The sequence below is a fragment of the Rousettus aegyptiacus genome, unplaced genomic scaffold, assembly GCF_014176215.1.
Source record: "Rousettus aegyptiacus isolate mRouAeg1 unplaced genomic scaffold, mRouAeg1.p scaffold_m13_p_8, whole genome shotgun sequence".
NCBI classification, from domain to species: Eukaryota; Metazoa; Chordata; class Mammalia; order Chiroptera; family Pteropodidae; genus Rousettus; species Rousettus aegyptiacus.
In genome coordinates this window covers 68,460,179-68,484,648 of record NW_023416311.1, presented here as the reverse complement: position 1 = coordinate 68,484,648, position 24,470 = coordinate 68,460,179, and the positions used below count along the sequence as shown (strand labels likewise).

The window sequence follows — 24,470 nt, the reverse complement described above, 5'->3', positions numbered from 1 at the left end:
TGGCATTCTGGGCCACCTTCGGAACCACAGTTATTGAGTGATTGGGAGAGAGAGTGTTCCATGAGAATAGCCAGAAAAGTCTTTTCTGAATGAGTTGGCATTTGAATTAAGGCTTGAATGGTAAGAGAAAGTCAACAGCCACATACCTAGGGTAGAATGTTGTGACATCAAGGAAGCTGGCGTGAAAGTCTGGAACAGGGAGTAGAGGGATGTGAGGTGCGCCAGAGAGGTCAGCAAGGCCAGGTCATTAGATATCCACCATCCAGAGGAAGGGAGTTTTTCATTTCCTACCAACTGCAAGGGGAAACCTTTAGAGGGATTTAAGCCGCGGGATGGTGTAATATGATGTCCATTTTGAAGAGATCGTCTGGCTCTCTGTAGAGGACCACTGTGGCAGAGCGCAAACATGGAAGCAGCAAAAACAAACAGAAGACCAATGCAGCTGTCCAGTGGAGAGATGATGGCGGGCTGGACTAAAGGTGGCAGTGTAAAAGGGAGAAGTGGTTGGTTGGGGGTCTGTTTCATTAGTAACTTGTACAATACATGGCAGTGCTTGGTAGTTGCTAAATAAGAACTTGTGGAAATTATAATAAAATGGCTCCTAAGAATCATTATTAATTCTGTTTATCATCATTCACTATTCTCTCTTTTATTCTATGATAATATTCTCAGGACCCTGCCAGTGCTTCTAAAATCCTTTGGCTGGACGAGATACAGCATGCAGTCTATGAGGCCAACATGGACAAGGACAGAGCAAACCAATGTAAGCCCTCGCCTACTTTTGCTGGCCCAACTTGCCTTACTTGTATCTGGTTATGCTTCTGAATTTCTATTTTAATTCACAATTATCAAAAATCATATATTTCTTAATTTCTGAACAGATTTGGACTCTCTTACCAATTTGAGTTCTTGAATGCATATTTATACAATAGGACTCATTGGTTCCACTGTTTTTAATGATTAGAGCTATCCAGCAAAATATGAGAATATTGCTGAATAAAATCCAAGAAGCAAAAAATGGTTTCTAAATTAAAATTTATAGTTTAATCAAAGTCATCAATTTTTATCTTAATCCTTAGAAAACTGGCCCATTTCTGAAAAATAAATGCCCATCCTCTTCCTTTCGTGCCTTTCATTGTTTTAGTCAGGGTTTTCCAGAGAAACAGAACTGCATGTATATTTTTTTTCCTGGAAAAAAAAAACAGAACTAGATAGGTAGATCTGTTTCTCTGGAAAGTATATAGTATGAATACTATATAGTATTATACTATATAACACACATGTATAGAAAGAGGGAGATTTTTATTTTAAGGAATTGGCTCATGCTATTGTGGAGAAAATGGCAGATCCAAACACTGTAGGGAGACGGGTGATTTTTGGGTAATCACCAAACACTGTGGATGTAATTACTCTAATGGACAGCAGAGTCAAGCAGTAATTAGAACAATCTGATTCACAAAGACCTGTGGAATTAGCTAGTTGAACATGGTGTTACTCAAAGTGAAATAGTCTAAATTCTTAATTTGTACAAGTGGAAGAAGGGATCTAAGTCAAGTGAATAGAAGTATAACTTGAATAATAAAAACAGAAAGTTATGCCCCTCAATTAATTCCCAGACTTGAGCCAGGTTACAGACCCAGAATCCCTTTAATAAAGGGACACCAGTTCCTCTTGAGAAAGGACTCTGCTACACTACCAAAATTTTATACTTTTCATCTTTCTCCCAGGCTTCCCCCAAAGAGACCTATGGCCTTTTACTATGATGACTGTTCTGGGGTGGGCGGGGGAAAGGACGTTATCAGATTTTCAGGGATTACTGGACCCTGTCTCTGAACTGACACTAATTCAGGACACCCAGAACTTCACTGTGGTCCAGCAGTCAGAGTAGCGGCTTATGGAGGTCATGTGATCAATGTAGTTTCGGATCAGCTCCATCTCACAGCGGACCGAGTGGGTCCTCAAACCCACCCTGGGATTATTTCCCAAGTCCAAAATGCATCACTGAAATTGACATACTCAGCAACTGGCAGAATCCCCTACATTGCCTCTAATGAGAACAAAATTCTCAAATGACTTTTATTCTAAGCCTCTGTTTTCATAGAGGAATAGTAGGAAAGTTCACATGACAATCTAAAACAGCTTCAAGACTGATATACTAACACTTGACACATATAAATAACCTACGTAAATTAAAATAAGATTCCTAAAAGTATAGTTCATTAACCTGTCTGTTTATGGTGTAACTGGAATCTATCCTGTTCTATCAGGTCGTAGATTGCTGTTGAGATACCTTAGTCTTGCTGCAGAGATATGGTTTTAAACTTGGAAGCATCTGTGAGGAACATCTGGCTTTTATTTCCTTAGCCTGGAAAAATATGTGTATTTCTCGAACCTGAACTTTTATGCCCTTAGGATCTTTGAAGTCTTTCTGTTCTAGCACTCTAATCCTTAAGAAAAATAAAATAAAATTTAGATGTGTACATAAGAGATTTAAATTTAAATACAAAACCGAAGGCAGCTGTAGTTTGGAAAAAGACTTTCGAGAAATTTGATTGTAATATAAGCACTCAGATAGCCTAAAAAGGTTGCAATTTTTCTCTTAGCGATCGAACCAATTTAGAAGTTATTTTATTCCTTTTATTCTGTGTTCCTCCTACATTTGACTTGCAAATGTTAAGTCGATTCTGGTTTTTACATTGAGACTTGTGGTTCTGTTTGACTATAAAAGTAAGAGGTTTTCTCAAATGTGATTTTTGTACTCTGCATTTATACTTCTACCTCTGTCCTGACCCTTGGAAGAGTTCATATAGCTTCTTCTATGCTTTAGGAGAACAAAAAGACATTCTGGGAAAAAAAAAAATTGTGTATTCTGACACTGAGATGTGTATTCTAACACTGATGAGAATTTTCCAGTTTTTCAACAGGAATTTAATCTTTTAAAACTATTCACCCTTTGTATGAGAACTTGAAACAGATTCTGACCACATATTGTAAGCATCAACCCCACTCCCAGATAAAATTTGATAAAAGAAAACATGTTGGCTCATATATTTTATGATTTAAAAGGGCAGAGTAACGCAAGTCTCCTTCATTTTAGCCCAATATTCACTTTCACTGGAACATCTTGCTTTCTTATAATAGGTTGGTCTCTAACTTTTGATTCCTTAGAGCAATGTTTCTCAGCCTTTTTCCATCATTATACCCAAAGGAATCTTTCTAGACATTGTTTTCCCTAATTGGTCCTTACCATGAAAACTTAATGCCACAGATATATTGTATATGTGTTTGTATGCCATATGTAGATATGCTTTATACAGAAAAAAATTTTTTACCCCCTTCCCCGAAGAACCAATTTTTGTCCTACTTGGTATTATCTTACCTCTTTTGAGAATGAGTGCCTTAGAGAAAGCCTGCTGGTACATGGCTTAAGATGTAAAGCAAACATGTTTTTGGATCTTTTGGATGATTTATGGGAGGTTTCTTACTTGTTTCTTAGCAGAAATATACCTGACTTTATGGAGATCATATATCTGACACCCTCAGCTATCTGGAACTTAAGCACAACTCACAGATTAAGCCAAAAAAAAAAAAAAAAATCAAAATAGATGTTAAGAAACCTGTGCAATGGAACTGATTTACCCTACTCTTTGGGGACCTCTTGGTCAGACCTTTCAGCCTGTTGATTCTATCTTAGGCATAATGCTAATATGTTTGGTGGTTTCTCTTTCCAACTCAGAGCATCTCAGAAGCCATGAATTACCAGGCAGTTAAGTGTTTGGGCTGCCCTATGCAGACACAGTGACATCACCAAGAAGTGATTGATAGCTGACAGTGACAGTAGGAAGAAAAACTAAAGAGCAAAGGAGTTTGAGGCCATTTAGTACAAGCGCAAAGAAGCCCAAATGCCTCCATTGTCCTTGAAAAGTATCACTCTCTGTTTCATAACACAGTACAATTTTAATGACATGAAGGACTCTTCTGGCAGTTCTCAGCAAACATTAAACACCTTCTATCTACCAGAGACTGTGGGTAAAATGATGAGCAGCACAGAGACTGTTCTGTTAGGATTTTCTCCAGGGCTTTAGATTTTTATGAAAAATGATTCTGTTAAGTGAGGAGTCAGCTTCATTTATCCAGAAAATTAACCTGTGGACCGTCACTCCTTTTACATTAATTAACACTCAATGATAAAGCACATTGCTACATGCAAGAAATTTATGGCTTTAATGCCCATCTTTTAAGGAAAATACCCATTTACTGGGTCAGATGAAGGTATCAGATGTAATTCGTACAAAAATCCATTGTCATTTACTTGTTCCTTCTGTTTCTCTCAGACCGCAAACTTCTCAAACACCAGTACTGCATTTTTCTCATCCTACAAAGTTTTCCTGGAGAAGAGGAAAGGGGGACAATGATTCACTCGTTCTTAATAACTTCTATAAGCACAAGAACATACTGCTACATCTTTTATTCTGCAACAGTTGGAGTTTGCTACAGAAGTCTTTTATTCTTTATGTGCTCCTCCTGGTGTGATGACTTTGATTCCAGGAACGTCAAACCCTCTTTTTCTTGCCCCTTCAGCCTTTATAGTTCTATGCGCATGTGAACATAATTTGATGACAATATACCATTTAGTGTTTGCATGGTAGAGTTTGACGTGTGTATTTTAAAAAGAAAAAGAAAAGAAAAGAAAAAATATCTATCTCCTTTTTTCATCTTTTTTCAACTATGAAGTATTTTTAAACTAGTTTTTTTCCCATTTTTTTGTTCTACATTTCTAACTGGGTGTGTTTACAGATTGTGAAAACAGTTTCTTTAGTTGGGCCAGAATATTATTACCTAGAACTAAAGTCAATAATAAAGAATCCACCATGTTAACTTTCTTCAGACAACCAAGAGTTCAGTATGGTTTTCATATATGGAAAAAAGCAGAAATTTGAAATGGGATAAAATGCTTTATAGGTCTAAATTGGTTCCAGAATTAAGCTTCCAGACTCCATTGCGCATCCCTGTCAGCTGTGCCTGTTGCCTTTCTAGAACGTTCATTTCAGTTGCTAACAGCAATCTTGGAAGTATACTAGCATCGACAGGAGAATATTAGGATTTCCATAGCTTAAATAGCATTTTACTTGTTCTAAAATAAATAAACGTCTTTCCAAAGCTAGCTCTCAAATACTGATTAGTGACATGTGTAAGGCCTGCATATCTGTCGTGGTGTGCATTCACCCCATTTCATAGATTATCCTGGTGAGCAAAACCTAGTGCCTTGCTACCACACAAGAGTAACTAGGAAATGCTGTGGTTTTCAGTAAACTGTATTCCTGTGGGATTTTATTTTTACAGCCTAAACTGGTAGGTGAGTTGATTACTGTCTCATGGGCATATGTGGTACGTACTCTCAAAGGGTAAAACGGTTTGATACCACTACATTCCTAAAAGGTTAAATATATCTTTGCATGCAACTAGGGTAAGTAGAAGATAACCATTAACAGAAACATTTTTTTGTTGTTGTTATTACCCAGGGGTTACACTGGTCCTTGATGTTAATCAGTGTTTGGAGAAAGAAAAGACAAGTGATATATTGTCTGCTTTAAAGTCTTCTGTTTGTAATACAAATGACATAATCCCTGAATGTGCTGACAGGTACTATAATGCCCTTGCAAAGACAAAAGAGCAAAAATCTAAAAGTGGTAAGTATTTTTGTCATTTAGCACAAACTAAATATCTTAGATATGCTGGTTCATGTGGTATTGTATTTTCTTAATTTTAAGACAAATGTTGCTTTCAAATGAACGTTTCTAAAATGATTTTTGTCATCTATTGCAAAGGCAATTTTTTAGATTTTTTTTTTTTTTTTTTTTTTTTTTTTTTTTTTGAAAAGCTGTGATTAACTTGGTGGCTATGCATGGATGGCATCATAGGCGTGAAAAAAACGTAGTATTTAAGGAAACTGCTTTAAAAAGGTCTTGCTTGTTGATTCATCTCTCCAGTGATACAAACTGATTTTTTAACTAATATTTCTATCTTTTTTTAAACATGATACATGATTGCACAATATTTAGCAGAGGTAATTTTGAAAATATGGAATAAAGTACAATAAATTGATCTCCAAAGGCTTAGACCTTGGCGGATATTTCTGCCTATTTAATCTAGTGGCAGATCATGAAATGTTAGCTCAGAAGTTATCTTTGAGATCTTGAGTTTAATACTCATTTTACAGATCTTGAATTTAATACTCATTTCATAAACTCACATTTATGAAATTTTGGAGAGGGAGAGAAAATGACAAACTAAGGAGAGAAATTTCTGACAGAGTTAATCCATAATTCCGTTAGTAGATTCTTATTGGGCACCTTTTATGTTCTAGTATCAAGGATCCAGCTGTCTCCTGAGTCTGAGACTGGTGTTTGTTTGTTGTACCATATCCTATGCCATGTACATAGTACTTTTCACCTTAGGAAACTACTGTGACAGTATATGTGGCCTTAGAAATGGAACTTGAGGGGGAAACAATTTTTTTTTTTTTTTTTAGTTTGGGAATCTGTTCAATAGAACCGTGTATATGTACTTTTTAAAGATTGTCTGATATGTTTTCAACTTGGAGATTACACACTCTAATTCATTGAATTTCTTGTTATGAAAGATGGGAAGTAGGGCTATTGGCCATGCTCTCTTGGCTCCTGGTCACTTTTGAGTCCCTCTCGGTTCCCCTCACATCTCTTCATCAGGAGTTACTGATACTAGTTGTGTCCCCTTCCTCATTCTTCATGGGAAAGAATTGCACACAGTATTAATGCAGGGGTTGAATTCTTAAAGATGACCCATCATAATTTCAAACCCAACTTGGCCCAAAGTTAGTTTATCTTCTCTCCCCTGAACTTGCCTACTTCTCTTACTGTGTGCCATGTTTTGGTGAATGAAGTCAAAATATTCCCAGGTATCGAATTCAAAAACCTAAGAGGCACCTTGGATTCAATTTTCTGCCGAAAGAAAGAGACAGCTTGGACTTTGTTAGGTATCGTGTTGAATCTATAAATCAATTTGAGGAGTATTTCCATCTTAACTGTTAAATCTTCTGATCCATGTACATACGATATCTTTCCTTTTAATTAGGTCTTTTTTAATTCTTTCAACAATGATTTGTAGTTTTCAGTGCATACGACTTGCATTTCTTTTGTTAAATTCCTGTGAATTTTAATTATTTTGATGCTATTATGCTTTCTTAACTTCATTTTGAAGTTGTTTATTGCTATTATATAGAAATACAATTGATTTTTTATTGAGATATAATTTACATACTATAAAATTTACCCTTTTAAGGTGTGCAACTCAAAGATTTTTACTATATTCACAAACTTGTACAGCTAACACCACCAGCTAATTCCAGAACATTTTCATTAGACCGTACAAAACCCCTTATCTATTAGCCATTGTTACCCATGCCCCACCCTCTGCCCCAGACAACCACTAATCTACTTTCTGTCTCTCTGGTTTTGCCTGTTCTGGACACTTTATAAGTGGAATTATACTATCTCTGGCTTCTTTCACTTAGCATAAGTTTCAAAAGTTCATTCATGTTATAACATTTATCAGTTCTTCATTCTTTTTTTGTAGCTGATAATATTCCATTTTATAGATATATGCCACATTTTGTTTTTCCATTCATCAGTTGATGGAATTGGGATTTTTTCCCCCACTTATGACTATTCTGAGTGATGCTTCAGTGAATATTTTGTACAAGTTTTTACATGGGCATATTTCATACAATTGATTTTTGTATATTGATCTTGTATCCTGCAACCTTGCTGAACTCATTTGTTCTAGTAGTTTTTTAGTGGATTCTTCTGTTTTGAAATCAAGTTTTATTGGACTCCAGTCACACTCATTAATTTATATATTGTCTATGACTGCTTTCATGAGGCAGTGGCAGAGTTGAGTGGTTGTATCAGAGACCTACAGCCGACAAAGCTGAAAACATTTACTTTCCTGCCCTTTGCAGAAAAAGGTTTGCTGACCTCTGTTCTAGAAGAAAGAGGAGATGCTTTCGGGGCAATTAAAGACTGATTTTCAACCCCACATAGAGCTATGAACATTGTTTTGCAGGTTGAATAGGATGATCTATTCTAATCTGTTTTACCTCTGGTTCTGGGATATCTGTTCTTTCCCAACTGAAATCTCCACTCTCAGGTGGATCACCAATACTCAGCATAGCTAGCTAAGTAATAAGCCAACTATATTTCTTAGGAAAAGTACTTGGATCCTGTGCTAGAGACAGCCTCTCCTCTGACTATAAATTCAAACTTGATGTGAAAATGGTAAGAATTCTCTTTTCCTATTATCCACTGACATCCCAACCCAAATAAAGCCTTCTAATGCCAATGTGGTTGGCTTTTAACCAGCTAAGGCCTTTTCACTTCTCAGTTCTTATGAAATTAAGAGAAAATGTGTTTTTACTATTTTTACCGCCTTTTCTTCCCACTGAGAGAGTTAACTAAAAAGGGTGTTTATTCTTCTGAGAGCACTTGTGAATATGACAACTATTGGTAATTGAAAATGTAATTACTTGTGATCATCCTAATTTGACTGTATAATATATTTGCTAGTAGACTAGCACCTCTAAACAGATAATAGCTGTCTGACTGCCAATATAAAGAGATGCATCTTTCTTCCTGAGCATTGACAAATAGAACAATCGAGGGCCAGTTAAAACCAGATAAAGAATCAACGCATATTAAAGGGCCTTAGAGTAACTTTTCCTTAATTATTGGAATCTATTTCTATATTCGGTGTGAAAATTTTCTTGAACTTTGATTTATCTATAAAGGCAATTAGTCTAATGCTCACTTAGCAATAGCTAGCTAAGCTTTGTCTATGTCAGAGCTTTTTTATTTTGATTTTTATTGTCATTTTTAGCTCTCTGGTCTGGGACAGAAGGCGTGACCATTTAATAAAATAAACAGACTTCTAAATAGAAAGTATAGCCCACAGATAGGTGAGGAGATATTCTTCTTGACCAATTTAAGCCGTGACTGCCATAGATTTTTTTCTAGCATGACCCTACTCCCAAATTAAGTCTTTCTAACATTTTTTCTCATTTCGTGTGACTACGTAGAGCAAGAAGACTCGGAGGAACCAGAAGTAGCTTTCTCTCTACTTAGTGGCCTTAATTCTTGCATATACCATTTTGTACTTTGGATGAAAAGTTGTCAGCAAAGATGAGTCAGTCACTTATGCTTTGGTTTAATGCACATCGCTGGCCCTCCGTACATAATGAGTTACAGTCCTTGTCTACCACTTGTCAGAAAAGTTCCGGGAAGACTTTCTAAGCAAAGAGGATTCTCGCTCATTGGTCTTCTCTGTTTACTATGGTGCTGTTCACATTTACCTGGGGCATATGTGCCTTGTTTGCTTGTCCTGTTTGTTGGCCATTTGTGACTTTTATCATCCTCGTGAAAAGTTTGGGATCCAGAGCTAGCATTCGACATCAGTCTCTCTTATTTGGCTTAGCAGAGAGCTGCCATTGAATATATAGCATTTATTCTATTTTAGTGAGTCATTTTTTAATGATTTTAACTTAGAGTATCTGAATGCTTGACAAAAAACATTTTTTATTATTTTACACATTTGTAGAAAATATATTAACATTGAAGAGTTCGGTTTCCACTCTAGAATGTAAAACACTTTTTTCTTTAGTGTCTACTGAAGGCCCATGGCTCAAACTCACCCTGAAGGAGAAATATGATTACTACTACAATGTTGACTCACAAGAAGGTTCCTGGGTCACACCTGAATCTTGCTTGCATAAAGAATCATGGCTCATGGGAAAAGAAATTGAGGTAGGAGTTGGTGTTTGATGGAATACTATACTATAAAGAGAACTATGATTATTTTTTGATTTTCGAATCAAGGAAGTGCTAAGGGGAACTAATTGTTGTATTTGAAGACTGGATATGGATCAGTCTTCATGGACTGCAGTTGAATGTAGCTATGTAGTTACTATTAGAATTTTTTCCGTATTGGCATAACAACACCAAAAAGAGCAAGGAAAGTTTTTGTGGCTTATTTGGGGGTAGTAGATTATCCTAAGAAATTAATCTTTGGGTGTTCCTTGATACAAAAGCTCAATTAGTGGCCATTCCTTGGTTGTCAGTATTTAAAATGTCATTTCTTTCCCCCTCTGAGCTAAGTACGTTCTTTAAAAAGTGAATAATGCTTCCCAGGGGGAAATACTCTTGAAGGAAGGTTCACCAAAATTACTTTGGACTTAGGACCGAAAGTTGGACTCAAAAGATATGAAAATTGCTGTTTGATCCAAGTATTATAGAATATTTAAAGAAAAAGTACTGATAATAATTGAGTTACATTTTGGAAAAAAAAATAAATAGAACACAAATGTAGATCTTACAAAGTTGCTCAAAGTCACCAGCATCAAAGCTATTTCAGTATAGCAGTATTGTGGACAGAATCGCCAATACCATATTTACTAAAACTGAGAAAAAATTGTGGCCCAGGGCTGACAGTGCCACTGGAAATCCGGACCGACAAAAAGATAGCGAAAAACATAGTTTATTAACTAATTTCAAATGTTCAAAGTTCCCGCAGTTTACAGGAAAATGGCATTGTGGCAATGAATTGTTTGTGCTACTTTGTTGATAAATGGAATTGTGGATAATTATTTAAAAGTCACGTGCTATAACTAAGAAGATGTATCAAACTGTGAAGAAGCAGCATCAAAGGATTAAAATTCAGAGCCAAACACTGCACATGTGGCATCCAGAGATGCCCTAGGTATAACTTTGTGAAATTGAGCATCACACCATTACGATTATTAAAAAGTGGAGGGTCTATACTATAAAATCAATTTTATTTCTTCTTAACTTAAATAACTGATTTTATTCTGTAAATGGACATATTTGTCTTCTCTTAAAAGTATTTATATATCTTTTATATGATTTCACTTTTAAGTTAACCATCCATTGATTCCAGTCACACTGGATAAGAGGTGCCAGCCATGGAAGTAAGCCCAGTCTTTGCTCACATCTCTCATAAAACATAAAAGCAAAGCCAGTTCACAATCCACATAAAGACTTCTCACAGTCCCTATTCCTTTTTCCTCACTCATCTAGGCTTCCCTTGTCTGCCCATGATAGCACTTTTCTTTCTTCCCCTACCCGCTTTTCTTGAGTTTTCCTGCTCTGGCCTTGATAAGACAGGGGCAGAGACGACTGAGGACTCATGGGTGCTGCAGTCTTTTCCTTAGCAACATAAGGGAGAAAGGAAGTGATGCATATTCTTACCATAACCATTCTATCTCTTTTACATTCTGTGGAGCTCAGATTTCACACCAGGCAAGGGTCAGCATCATCCATACATCTCTCCATCCAAATCTTGCGATCATTCAGCCAAGTACTCAAATCACCTCTTGTCACTAGAAAGAACCTAAGCCAGTTTGTTCCTTGACTTCTGGTCAAATCTATTTTTAAATCAATTCAGAAAGAGCTATACATATCAGTTTCTGTATGATTAAATTTCCGGAAGCTATTCTATTGCTTCTTTTGCCTGATGTGTGAAGTGTAACCATAAGAAATATCTCTTGCCAGGACATTATTAAGGAAGTCACAGCAAATTACATTCGTGAGAAGATGTGGTCTGCTTCTGAAGATATGCTTCTTCGATTTCAAGCCACAAGCTCAGGAACTCTTCTTAGGAAAGAGTATGAATCTAGGAAATCATTTTTGTATGAACAAGTAGAGCATGTGGCCAAAATACAGGTATGTGACTCACCTACCACTAGTTACAGCAAACTGTCATATCTCCTGAAAATGTTTTATTCAATAAGAGGACAGTCAACTACCAGCATTCTATTAAAACAAAACTGCCTGCAGATTTTTTTCTTAATCGGTGTCCCTGAGTCTGTTTCATTAAGTCCCCACGATGGGAAAGATATTGAATGATTTTTGACCTCTGGTCTTCTGGAGAGTATTTAGGGCAATGCGGATTCCCACAGGTCCGCCTGCCACAAACCTAGTAGAGCTAGAGGAACACCTCAGACCAGAGTGAAACCATGTTTCTCTAAAAAGCTGGATCTCCTTATGTCACCTACTTTCTGACTCAAGTGCTTTATGAATTGGATTTTAGTGGTTAGTGGATGTTTAGTGGTATCTGGAAGAATAGAAGAGCTAATGAAATAGATTTAGCATCTCCAAGAATGTCTTCTCCCTTATATAATCTATCATTCTTCATTTAGGCCTGCAGGAAAATCCACAGTCCTGATTTTTTGTTGTAAGTTGTTCTTACACTTGCATGACTTGTCTGAGCTCTCTATTTGGCAAGAGAGAACCTTTCCACTTAGATATTTAGTGTTTTTCTTCTGTATTCCCCTAGCACCCTCTACCCCACCGCTATGCTGGCTTCCAAAAGGCTATGTGTCTGCCCTTTTTGTGCATCCAAAGTAATATTGTTATAATGGGCTGAGTTTGATGGGTTTTTGCTTTGTCCAATAACTATGAAATTTCCTAAATGAAAAGTTTTTAAGTTAAAGAGCTTTTCTTTTGTGATCATTGGTGTACTTATCTCTTCTCCCATCTAATTATAATATCATTCAGGACAGAAAATATGTTTTTAAACTTTTATATTCTTATGTCTTGCATGTGGTAGGTGCCCAAATGTTCAAATTTGCTCAGAACTTAAGATGTTAGAAGGCAGAGCAATTTTACAAAAAAAAATTTCTCTTTTAACCTGACATTCAAAAGAATTTTTTTAAGTGAACCAATAAGTTTTCCAGTATATGTCTTCTTTAAACAAATGGTAGGAAAAATGCACAAGAAGTGAACAAAAGCATAAAAATAGAATCATCTACACTGATGCTAAATCTCTAATTTTGCACAAAATTCAGTGTCGGCCATCATGACACAGTTTGGACCAACCCTAAGTTTTCCAGTCTTGGGTGGACATGGAGCAGTGTTGCAGTTGGGAGACATTCTGAGGAGCCTACCATGTAAAATCTTCCTGGCATGAGGACCCAGGGCCGAAGTCAGGAGAGGGCTGGGGGAAGACAGAAACAGTCATTGGCAGCCTTCAGCTCAGCAGAGGCAGCAGGATTGAAGAAAAAGCCGTCCAGCTATGAATTCACCCTCCATGCCTTGTTTGTCTATCTTCTGACAGTTTCCTAACAAGCAAAGGGATGAGGTCTAAAGACAAGCTATAGACTGACGGTGAATATGTAGTCAATAGAAATATGCTAACCCACAAAACCAAAGGACCATGAACCAGAGGGAATCATGCTAATCTCATTTCTTGCCAAAGTGTTTGATTGACTGTGAATTGGGGGAAGGATCTGAAATCTAAAGACTTCCCCTCCAGAAAACAGCTCAACCTTCCTAGCTGTAGTGGTACAGAGAACATATGTCATCAATAGTTAATCCTCTGTCTCAAGCTTATGGAACAAATCAGGAAGTGCCCAGGTAAACATGGAAAGTCAAGAAGAATCTGTGTAATCATATTGTTTTTATTTTCTTTTTCTTTCTTTCTTTTCTTTCTTTTTTTTTTTTTTAAATAATGGACATCCTTTTCTCATTTTGATCTTAAAGGAATGATTCTTACATTTCACCATTAGGTATAATATTATAGATTTTTGTTAGATAATCTTTTTTCTAAAGATTAAGTTAAGAGTTTTTTACATTTATTTTTAGTTTGTTGAATTTCTTTTTAAATTGAAAAGATATGAATTTTATCAAAAATTTTTTGCACCTATTGAGATGATTTTTAATTTTTATTAATGTATTATATGATTAGGCTTTTCATTCATAAATAATTCTTTGTACAAACACAATTTTGTGTGCATGTATATACATATATATATACACACATTCAAACACATGAATATATGCATTATGTGTATGTATATAGAAGTATATAGACTATAATACCTTATTTAAGTTCTATTTAAGATTTTTGCTTTCATATTCATTTGTAAGACTACTTATGATTTTGCTCTCTTGTGTCTTTTTGTCTCTGTCACTCTTTGAGAGGTTTGTCAATTTTTATGTCTTTTCAAAAAACGAGATCTTTGTTTCATTGATATTCCTTATTTTGCTGTTTTCATTGTCATTGATTTCTACTCTTATTTTTATTCTTTTCTTCCATTTGTTTGCTTTGAGTTTGTTTTGCTCTTGTTTCTCTAGTTCTTGAGGTGGGATCTGAGATTAATGATTTAAAACTTTTACCTTTTTCTAATGTATGCATTATTGTTCTGGCTTTTTGTTGTTTTCTTTTCCTGACTTCTTGAAGGTTACTAAATTTAAACACATTCTTTACATTTCATTCTGATTTAGTTATAGCGGTTTTGAGTGTACCTTTTTGTATAGCTTTTTTAGTGATTATATATATTATATATAATATATTATATATAATCATATAATGTATTATTATTATATATTATATATTACATATATCATATATAATGTATTATGACTATATATTATATATTATATATATTATATATAATATATAATAATGTATTATGACTATATATTATATATTATATATATTATATAGTCATAATACATTAGTATCATTTTTTCAGTTTTAGTGAGTACAAAAATATTACCTTCCTTTATGTCCTGTTACTCCTCCCTCCTCTCTCCTTTATAATATAATGTACTATGTATTTCCTATATATTCATTTAGAACCACATCACATAATTTTATAATTTTTGCTTCAATGATCAAACATAATTTAGAAAATCTAAGAGGAAAAGGAAAATCTATTTTGTTTACCAATACATTTTGCTTACTGTGTTATTTTCTTTCTTCCTAATGTTCCAAAACTTCATCCTTTAGCATTTACTTTGTTTAGAGAACATTCTTTTAGGATAAGTCTGCTGGTGACAAATTCTGCTGGATTGTGAGTTGAGAGTTCTTATTTTGAAAAATGTTATGCTAATTCCATCTTGCCTTCAAGGTGTCTGATGAGAAATCCACTGCCATTCGTATTATTTTTCCCCTATAGGTAATGGGTAACTATAATCCAATCCTCTCTCACTGCAGAGAGAGAGAATCTCTTGAGAGAGAATCTTGAGAGCAGTGAGAAAGAAATAGCCATACTGTTTTTAAATATTAGGAAGACTCTGTTACATTGCCTACATTTAAGAATGAGTGAACCAGGAGAAAAAAAAAATCTCAAAAAAGAAAATTTTATATCAAAACAAAGAAAAACAAATGTAAGTTGTAAAATACAAATGAGGTAAACATTTAAGAATACTCTTATTCCAGGAGAGAGAAGAAATTTTTATAGTGAAACTGCTTTATGCTTTCAAGAAATTTTAATGAGACATGGACTTAGTGAAACAAGACAACACAATAAAATGAAAAGATAACTGATGTTTAAAGAAAGGAAGAGAAATCATGACATCATAGAATGTAAATGCACTTATAACTGTAGAATGCAGAATTGACACTAAAAATAATTGAAACACATGGAGAACTTGAGAAAAAATAACACAAAAAGCTGAGGAAAAGAATAGATGATTTAAAATACATTTTTTCATCTGAAAATGATAGTATCCATTTTATTGCAGGGTTGTGAGAATTAAATGGGATAATTCACATAACAAATTTGGTCCAGTATGTGGCTCTTAAGTGCTTAGTAAGTGTTAAAAATGATGAGATGATGCCTAAGAGGACAGGTAATGGGGAGCCAACACTGAGATTGTTGGTATCGCACCAGAAGATATCAGAAAAATCCAGATGGGAAAAAATAGATAGCTTACAGTTTTGGTTTTCGTTTTGTTTTATGAACTGAAGAAAACTGGAATGCCACTTTTAAGGAAAAAAAAACAAAGTAGTTGACAAACACCAAAACTTAGCCCTGGGAAGTATTAAATTATTGAACTTTAGGTCAATGAGTATCACAAACATCCAGACAAAAAAAAAAGGAGGAGCAGGAGGAGGAAGGAAGGAAGGAAGAAGGAAGAAGAAGAAGAAAGACAAAGAAACAAGCTTCTCTGAAGCAACTTCAGATTGCCAGGAGCAGTGGCAGAGTCTGCAGGCTCCAAGGAAAAGGATGTGACAGTCCTTCAGGACAGTGCTGTAATGTGACTATTTTTGCAGACTGCTGGATTTTTATCTTTAAGCTGAGAGGAAACGATAAATGTTTAGGGTTTTGTTAACCAATAGAGAGATAAATCACACAAGAACCTTCAAAAGATAGAGTTGATAATTTGGATATTATGGTCCTGGGTCCCAAATTACCAAGTAAGGCAAACAATTTTAGCAAGCCAGATTTTCTAGAGATTGACAATTACAATCTATAAAACAAAGGAGTAACCTCTGAGGGCTACATATTTTGAAAGCCTCCTTTGTTGCAGATGCATTACATAGAAAATATATGTATGGTAACAAAAGAAAAAAAAAAAGATGACCATTGTAAGTTTTCCCACAAGTTCTCATACTCATTAAGAGGAGATTGATATTTTTGTAAATGCCTTCTGTCTCCAATTGTCTATGAAAAGCTGCTTCTAAATGGCTTTATGTTAGAGAACCTTGTCTCATTTTGCATTTTCATCAATAGCTTCTTCCTCTCAACTTTATACCTATAATTGTTTTTCATAAATAGCCTCTAATTAGAAGAGCCTGCAACTTCATGGCCTTGTACAGGAGTTATTAGAAAAGGATAAGAAAAGCCAGTCCGAATGTATTTAAAACTTACAAACTAAAAAAGGAAACTGTAGAATTTTGACAAATAAGAGACATGTAGTATTCTGCTTCTATAAACCAAAAATTTTATACCCAGTCAAGTTGCCTTGGTTTAGAAAGGCAATAAAATATTCATAAATATAGAAGGATTCCAGAAAAATCTACATAATTGATAAAGAGATTAAACAAATGAAATCTCAAGGAAAATACTGTTGGTGAGCATTGTACATTAAAAACACATTAAAAAATAGTGCAGAATGGACGTGTGTGCCCATTCCGCCAGTACGAGAATGCTTCAATATTAGTTCATCTGTTTCTATGACAGATTACTTATCCAGAGTGTTTATGAATCTGAGCTAACAGAGATTAATAGTATTCCTGGAGTTTATGTAATCTCAGAAAAGCAAAAATAATGACAGTTTTACTTCTTCCTTTCCAGTTTGGATGCCTTCTATTTCTTTTTCTTTACTGATTACTGTGGCTAGGGCTTACAGTATTATGTTGAATAAAAGTGTGAAAGTGGACATTCTATCTTATTCCTGATCCTAAGGAAAATGCTTTTAGCATTGAGTAAGATATTAGCTTTGGATTTGTCATCTGCGGCCTTTATTATATTGAGTTACATTTTCTCTATTCCCATTTTGCCGAGAGTTTTATCATAAATGGATGCTGGATTTTATCAAATGCATTTTCTGCATTTATTGATTTGATCATATGATTTTTATATTTTAATTTGTTAATGTGGTATATCATGTTATTTAATTTTCAGATATTGAACAAAACTTGCATCCCAGGAATTCTACTTGATCATGGTGTATGATCTTATTAATGTATTGCTGAATTTCGTTTGCTGTTCTTCTTGGATTTTTAAAATTATGGTTGACAGTTGAAGCAGAAATTCTAACACTGTCAAATATGGTTCTAAATGTATCTTAAATATTTAAGATAATTGTATTATAAATTGAGGAGAGTAAATGTATATGAAGGAAGGTAAGCTTGCTACACTTTGCTGGAAATCAAAATATAAAGAAAAATGAGGCAGCAGTTTTTTAGTCAGTTTGAATATCACCAATCTTTTTTTTATAATTTTTTTTTTGTTCTTTTTTACCTGTTCAGTGAGACCCTTGAGAAAGAAGTCTCTATCATACACTTTTTGTAGGGCAACTTGACAGTAACTATCAATATTTAATATCAACCACTGACCCAGTAATCCTCTATGGATTACTCTATCTTGATGGAGACATTCATAAAAATACATGATGTGTGTATAGAAGGTTATTTACTGCAAAAAAAAAATGATGACAACTTAATGCACACCAAGTCATGGTAAATCTACACTACAGAATACTCCATGATCATTAAAAAACAATGGGAAGGGATCTTTTTTTACATGAAATAATATCAATGCTATATATAATTTAGTGAAGAGAAAGCAAATCTTGGCATAACGTTGGACCTCGTGTTGTCAAAAATAAAGAATTCATGAACACATAGACATACATATTTATGTTTTAATTTTGTGTACAACAGTAAAGTATATATGTACGTATACATAAAGTATATGTGTTTTCCTATTTCAAAGAGTACACAACAAAAAATTAGGAATTCCTTTGGAGAATAGCTGGGTCGAAGTAAGGATAGGCACATTGACACATTTTACTTTATACTTTTTCTCTGTGTTTACTGTATATCCTCATAGATCTTCTAGGTTTGTGTACATATTGTTTGTATAGAAATACATATTATTGTTTTATATTTTCCTTTTTTTGTCAGTATATTGTATCATAGTATATGTGGTAAGCTACAATTTCCTCTTTCTCTTAGTATGTCCTGGAGATCTTCCTATTCTTCAAGATACAGAACATTTCCACAATCAATATATTTGACTCTACCTCATTCTTCTTAAGTGTCATGTAACATCTCTCGGTATGAGTGCAATCACAATTTATCTAATTGTTCCCCTATTTGTAAACATTCTGCTCTATACACATATTTGTTTTATGAACAAAAATTCTTATATATAGTTTTTCTACACAGGTGCTTATATTTGCTTAGGCTAGGTATATTGAAAATTAGAAACACTAGGTAAAAGGCTAATTTTAAATTTGGTATTGCTAAATTCTCTCCAAAAAGGCTCTGTACTCTTGTATTTTTCCCAGCCTCCACTTCCCAACTTATGCTTTTTTGCCCACCGATTAGCAAGTGGAAAAGATTACAACATTCCCAAAATTGTTCTGACTGCTGCCCAAGGCTCCTGCAAGCTTAGAATCAGACATTTTTTCTAGATATTCCCACTTTTTTGTAGAATTTTATTCTGCTGTTCCCTCTTTCAGTCCAATTTTGGCTGCCTCTTCTCTTCTAGGATCCATCATAGTTTTCAATCCATATGCCTTCTCATTTTCTGTCACTATTGTGGGTTGCTTGAAAAGCGTATTTATAAGGCGTTACTGTTGAGGGGAAGCCAGGTGAAGGGACTACTCATTCACAGGGCACATAGAACTCGATATATTATTATTGTAGATTTTTGCGAGTCTAATTATTTCTAAATTAAAAGTTTTTTTAAAAAAAGCATACTTGTCATTTCTAGGGATTTGCACTGAGAGGGAAAGTATGGAGTAAGTGCTCTCAGTTGGTCTTTTTTATCCTATTCTGACTATTTTGTTTTATTACAAAAAAAGTGTATTATTTTTAAATGATAAAATTTCACATACATTTTTAAGACAATGAGGTAAATCGATACATGCAGACATGAAAATAAATTTATAAAAATAACATAACTTTTGTATTTGTTCTTTTTAATAAGAAACTTGTATTTCATTTCTAATCTGAGAAGCAAACTCAAAATTGGGATGAATTACAAAGATATGTATCAATAAAAAGATACTCATAAATGAAGTGGAATAAACTTCTAAGTTACAGATTTAATCCTTCTAAAGATCCCAGTTTGTGTCTAGTTTTTGTTTCCTATAAAAATTCTCTTTAATGATAATAACCTAGTAAAGTTATATTAATGGAGCATCATTAAACTTGCTGTAGAAATAGATGAAATAATAAATGTTCAATCACAGCACTCCTATTTTCAGGAATCCATAGTCACAAGTTAGTAAAGCATCTTCCTTTCCCGTCTCTGTCACAGTGGGCCACTTGTTGGAGTGAAGATACTTATTAGTCATTATTTGAATCATCTTATGTTATTACCAAATAATACCAGCATCCAGTTTATTTGTTTGTACATTTTGAGGCAATTCCATATTATTATTACTTCTTGTCACACAGGACCTTAGTAAAAATTAGTAAAAATAAGAACAAAAATTCTTACATATAGTTTTTCTACATGGGTGCTTATTTGCTTAGGCTAGATATATTGAAAATTAGAAACATTAGGTAAAAGGCTAAATAATTTTAAATTTAATATGGCTAAATTCTCTCCCAAAAGGTGTTTGAATTAAGCTTTTAAGTGGGAAACTGGGCTTCTTCTTGGTAACTGCTTTCCTGAGCTCAGGATATAAGCCTCGGCTATAAGCTAATGCTCTCTGCTCAGTTCAATGTCCACCCCCAGAGATAGTATCCAGATGAGATTTGTGGGGGAGGATCCCTGACAGTTCCAAATCAGTGTCTATTGAGATATTCTCTTTTCTTGTGCTTTCTCAAATAAACTAGAACACCGTTGCACATAATTAATTCTGTAACACTGTTTTCTACAGGCTTTTTGGAAGGGATATAAACAACGGATGGCATATAAAAGCAGGCGACAAACATTCATTGATAATACCCCTTCTATTGCGAAGGTAAACATCCTTTCCTACCTTATTAAGTTCTTGACTTAAACTTTTTCCTTCATTCTGGCTTTGCTTCTGGATGACAGACTGTGGAAAGAGTATGTATGACCCTTGACGTCAGAAGCAAGTCCTGGGTTTGAGTCCCACCTCCACTGTTGACTTAGCCGATTATCTACAAGCAAGTGCATTAAACACTATAACTGGCTCAGGTCCTTTATGTGATTATGAGAATGAAATGTGAAAGTGCTTTGTAAATGGTAAATGCTCTTTCTCTAGCAAGTCCAAATTGATTATTTAAAGTCTGGGGGAAACCCAACTTTATTTCATGTTCCCCTTATCATATTCTCTAATAATATTTAGAACGCTCAAAGTTAACAGTACAAAACCTTAGGTGTAAGGCAAATGTAAAAGTTAGGACCTGAGTTTGGGTGGTGAGCCAATCCAACCCAGCTTTCCACCAAGGCTGATTGCTCTGAGCTTAAAGAAAAGGTGTGGTGATGCTCTCTCTCTCAGAGCTAAAAACCAAAGGACTGTACAGAAGTGAACATGTAGACAACTGGGAAGTCTAGATGAGATTCAGAATAGCCAAGCTGGAGAGAGATCAGAATCACATAAAATTACTTTAATAGACCTTTTAACTTGTAAAAGCAGGGAATGACATGGTCCAGATCCATAGTGCATTAGCTCCTTAATGTTGTCTTGTGCTCACCATGGAACACATGCCTGTCTCTCAGAAAACCGTCAGTCACAGTTAGTCCCTCATGACACCTCTTTCAATGTTTTTGTGTAAAGACAGAGTTTATTAGATGCATTTGACGGACATTGGAAGAAACCCTGAACTTAGTGTTATTTGATTCCTTGGCCCATTGCACCTTTCAACAACATGCTTTGTCCTCTTGCCTTTTATTTATTGGGATTAAATCAAAATAGTGCAAAGCTACATTATCTTCCCCACCATAAAGTATAAAATGTTTTTCATTCCTTAAGAGAAAAAGCAATTGAAGAGGGAGGTGATGAAGATTAGGCTTTAGATATTTATTATTTGGCAGGCTGCTAGTTTTTACTTTCTTATCAAATAAAATATCAGTATTATTTTTAGAAAGATTGCGTAAAGAGATGATAAAGTTGTTTGGTAATTGCCTTGATTTCTTTTTTTAACTTATTTTTAGATTCAGGCCTGGTTCCGGATGATAATAGCACGGAGGAATTATCTTTCACGACTACAGTATTTCAGAGATCATGTAAGAGATTTGCGTGTGGATTTTTACCCTGGCTGAGAATGAACTAAAAGAATGCTTTGTCGAATGTTAACATTGAACGATTCTTATTAATTCGTGGGAAAGAACACTTGGAGTTAAAAATAGGTCTTAGAATGCAATATGATGATGTTTGGAGGCTTACATTTTTAAATTCAGAATTCACATTCAGAGCGAGGTTTCAACCAGTCAGAACTAGATAGGAAAAATGAGTGAAAGGAAAATAATGCCAAAGAGAAAAAGATTCTAAAGGAGTGTTTTCCAACATTAACTGCTAACCAATTACTTTAAATGGAAACTCACAGGAGGAATGTTTTCAGGATCTTTAAAGAAGAGATGGGTGAAAATAGATCGAATCATCTAAGTTTGGTGGTAAAATTCTTTTCCCTTTTTAGAGCTCTTTATTTAAAGAGTCCTCATACAAACTTGTTTATACTTTTAGCTACCTTATCTGACCCTTTCTTCAAAGGAAATGGGAAAATAAACATTAAATATACCACATCGAGAGACCGTCATTTCTAAGTAGTGTTCATTCTTAAATGTCAGTTCTTAAATAGCTCTAAATTCTAAAATAATGGAGTAGATGGGACTCTGGAAGGTCAAGACTGATCTCATTCTTTTGCAGAAAAATGAAATCGTGAAAATACAGTCACTGTTGAGAGCAAGCAAAGCTAGAGACGACTACAAAACATTGGGTAAGTGACAGTATTCTGAAACAAAGTGTGGACCCCTTATAAACCAGGCAAGGACAAATTACTCCCATTTTAATTACTTCAGAGACTGCTCCAGGAACAGAATAGATTTTAATCATCTCAGGCTCCAGGTTCTGAACTGGTACACAGAGGAACATGTGGTGATAGGAAAAGGGCTTTCCTGTTATAAGTGGAAGGCTAAGTGAAGTGGATATAATTTCTTCCAAAAAAATGGGGTTGGCATAAATGCTAATGTTTTTATATTAAATCTGAGCTATAATCAGAATCTAATGCAAAAAGAGTTAGCCAGAAGATAAGCTTATATTTGAACTATTTAATTTATTGGCCGACTTATGATTTTCCTTGCTCATTTTAAGAATAAAACATTCACATAAGAAATTTCAGAAATATGAATAAGCAAGAAAGCATGTAGTCTCATCTTCTAAAGCTAACTACATCTTCTTGTAATTCCCTCCTGGACTTTTCACAGTAGCTGTGATTTTTTAAATATTTTTTTCCTGTAGTAGTATAACCATTTGTAGAAAGTTTAAAAAAGCAGAATGAAATAAAGATCACCCAGGAGTAGCAATCACATTTTGTGCTGTCTCTCTACAGTCCCAACTCTGTATATGTTTCTTATTGCATTTTGCATAGTAAAGATCATTCTTTACACGCTGAATTTTTAACATTCTAATTATCAAAGAACGTGATAGATTAAGAACATGTCCTAGATTAAGTCAAGAAGAACTTGCTGATAAATTTATTAATACTGCACACATTTTAAAAATATTTTATACAGGTCATTATGTTCTCTCTTATTCTGTCATTTTTTATTTTTATTTTTTGGAAAACGTAAAAACCTGTTTAGTAATTTTCCTGACATAGTGCCTAGTAGATAGTTTAGCCAACATCCTTTATTGTCTAAGGTCTATCTGACTTATGGTTGTGAAGTACATGGCTCAAGAAAGATCTTCCCTGGTACTTGTTAAGGAAAGCCTTGTGGCTTGAGAGGCCATGTTCTGTCTCCAGCATTCAGAATCTACTGGATTAATACCTCATTCCACTAGATTCCAGAATTTAGTATGCAAACTGAGTGAGTATAGGTCAGCCATTCTTTTCAATGTCACACTTCTCCACTTTGAATTAATGAGATTTATCTTTCAGTTGGTGGATAACTTTTTTTTTACCAGAAGTCTGAGTAGAGGGTTTGTTTTCTGAGCCCTTACACACTAAAACAGGCTTGCTATTTCCTTTGCACATGAAAGACAATTTAAGAATAAATTTTCTGAATGAACACACTTGGATTTTTGTTGATTTTCATTTCATTCTAGGTAATATGTTTTCATTGGTGCTTATAGTGAGGCTTTTCATTTGCTTACAATTTTTAAATTATAAAAAGAGAAATTCCAATTTAAAAAAACCTAGATGATTTTATATTAAACCATAGAAGAGAGTTAGAACTATGGTAATGAATAAGTCAAACCTAAGCTTCTTTGGACTTTGGCAGATAGGGTGGTTTTATATAACTGAAATGTAAATTGTTATTTCTTTCTCGATTCAACGTCATCAAAAATCTAAGACATTTTTTTATCTGAGAAAAGATTACTTTTCTTTGTGAATCATCATCCATTTTCAGCCATTCCCTCTGAGAAGGCATTAAATGTATTCAAGCTTAAAAGGTTCTAGAACCTGGGAGTGCCGACTATGAAGTTATATGATTTTCTGAAATTAAAATACCACAAAGTGGTATGAAGATGTCATGAAGATGCCAAAAAAAGCCTACTGTTGATAGAGGAAATATTAAATTTGAGTCATAACAATTAGTAAAGCTAAAATATTAATTTGTTTCTAACTGGCCTATTAGAACATTAAAAAGTATACAGTACTTAGGACTAGGGAGATATTACTTTAGACATGAATGAGATGCCCACGTTCTCTCAATTTAGCTACATAAATGAGCTGTGGTTCATCACCCAGGCTTTTTCTAAAATGATCATGTCATCGGCAACATCTTTGCTAGAAATGAGAGTAAAATAAAATCACATATG

General features: G+C 34.5%; 1 protein-coding gene across 2 annotated transcripts in view; it reads left to right on the top strand.

Moving 5' to 3' along the window:
* Positions 1 to 24,470, top strand: part of IQGAP2 (IQ motif containing GTPase activating protein 2) — a 248,303-nt gene that overhangs the window by 179,896 nt on the left and 43,937 nt on the right. For both annotated transcript variants that reach the window (XM_036225610.1, XM_036225611.1), the window contains exons 14-20: positions 673 to 763; positions 5,523 to 5,690; positions 9,694 to 9,836; positions 11,601 to 11,771; positions 20,400 to 20,483; positions 21,644 to 21,715; positions 22,356 to 22,425. In XM_036225610.1, the coding sequence (XP_036081503.1) occupies positions 673 to 763; positions 5,523 to 5,690; positions 9,694 to 9,836; positions 11,601 to 11,771; positions 20,400 to 20,483; positions 21,644 to 21,715; positions 22,356 to 22,425 (799 nt within the window). The remainder of the gene's footprint in view (positions 1 to 672; positions 764 to 5,522; positions 5,691 to 9,693; positions 9,837 to 11,600; positions 11,772 to 20,399; positions 20,484 to 21,643; positions 21,716 to 22,355; positions 22,426 to 24,470) is intronic.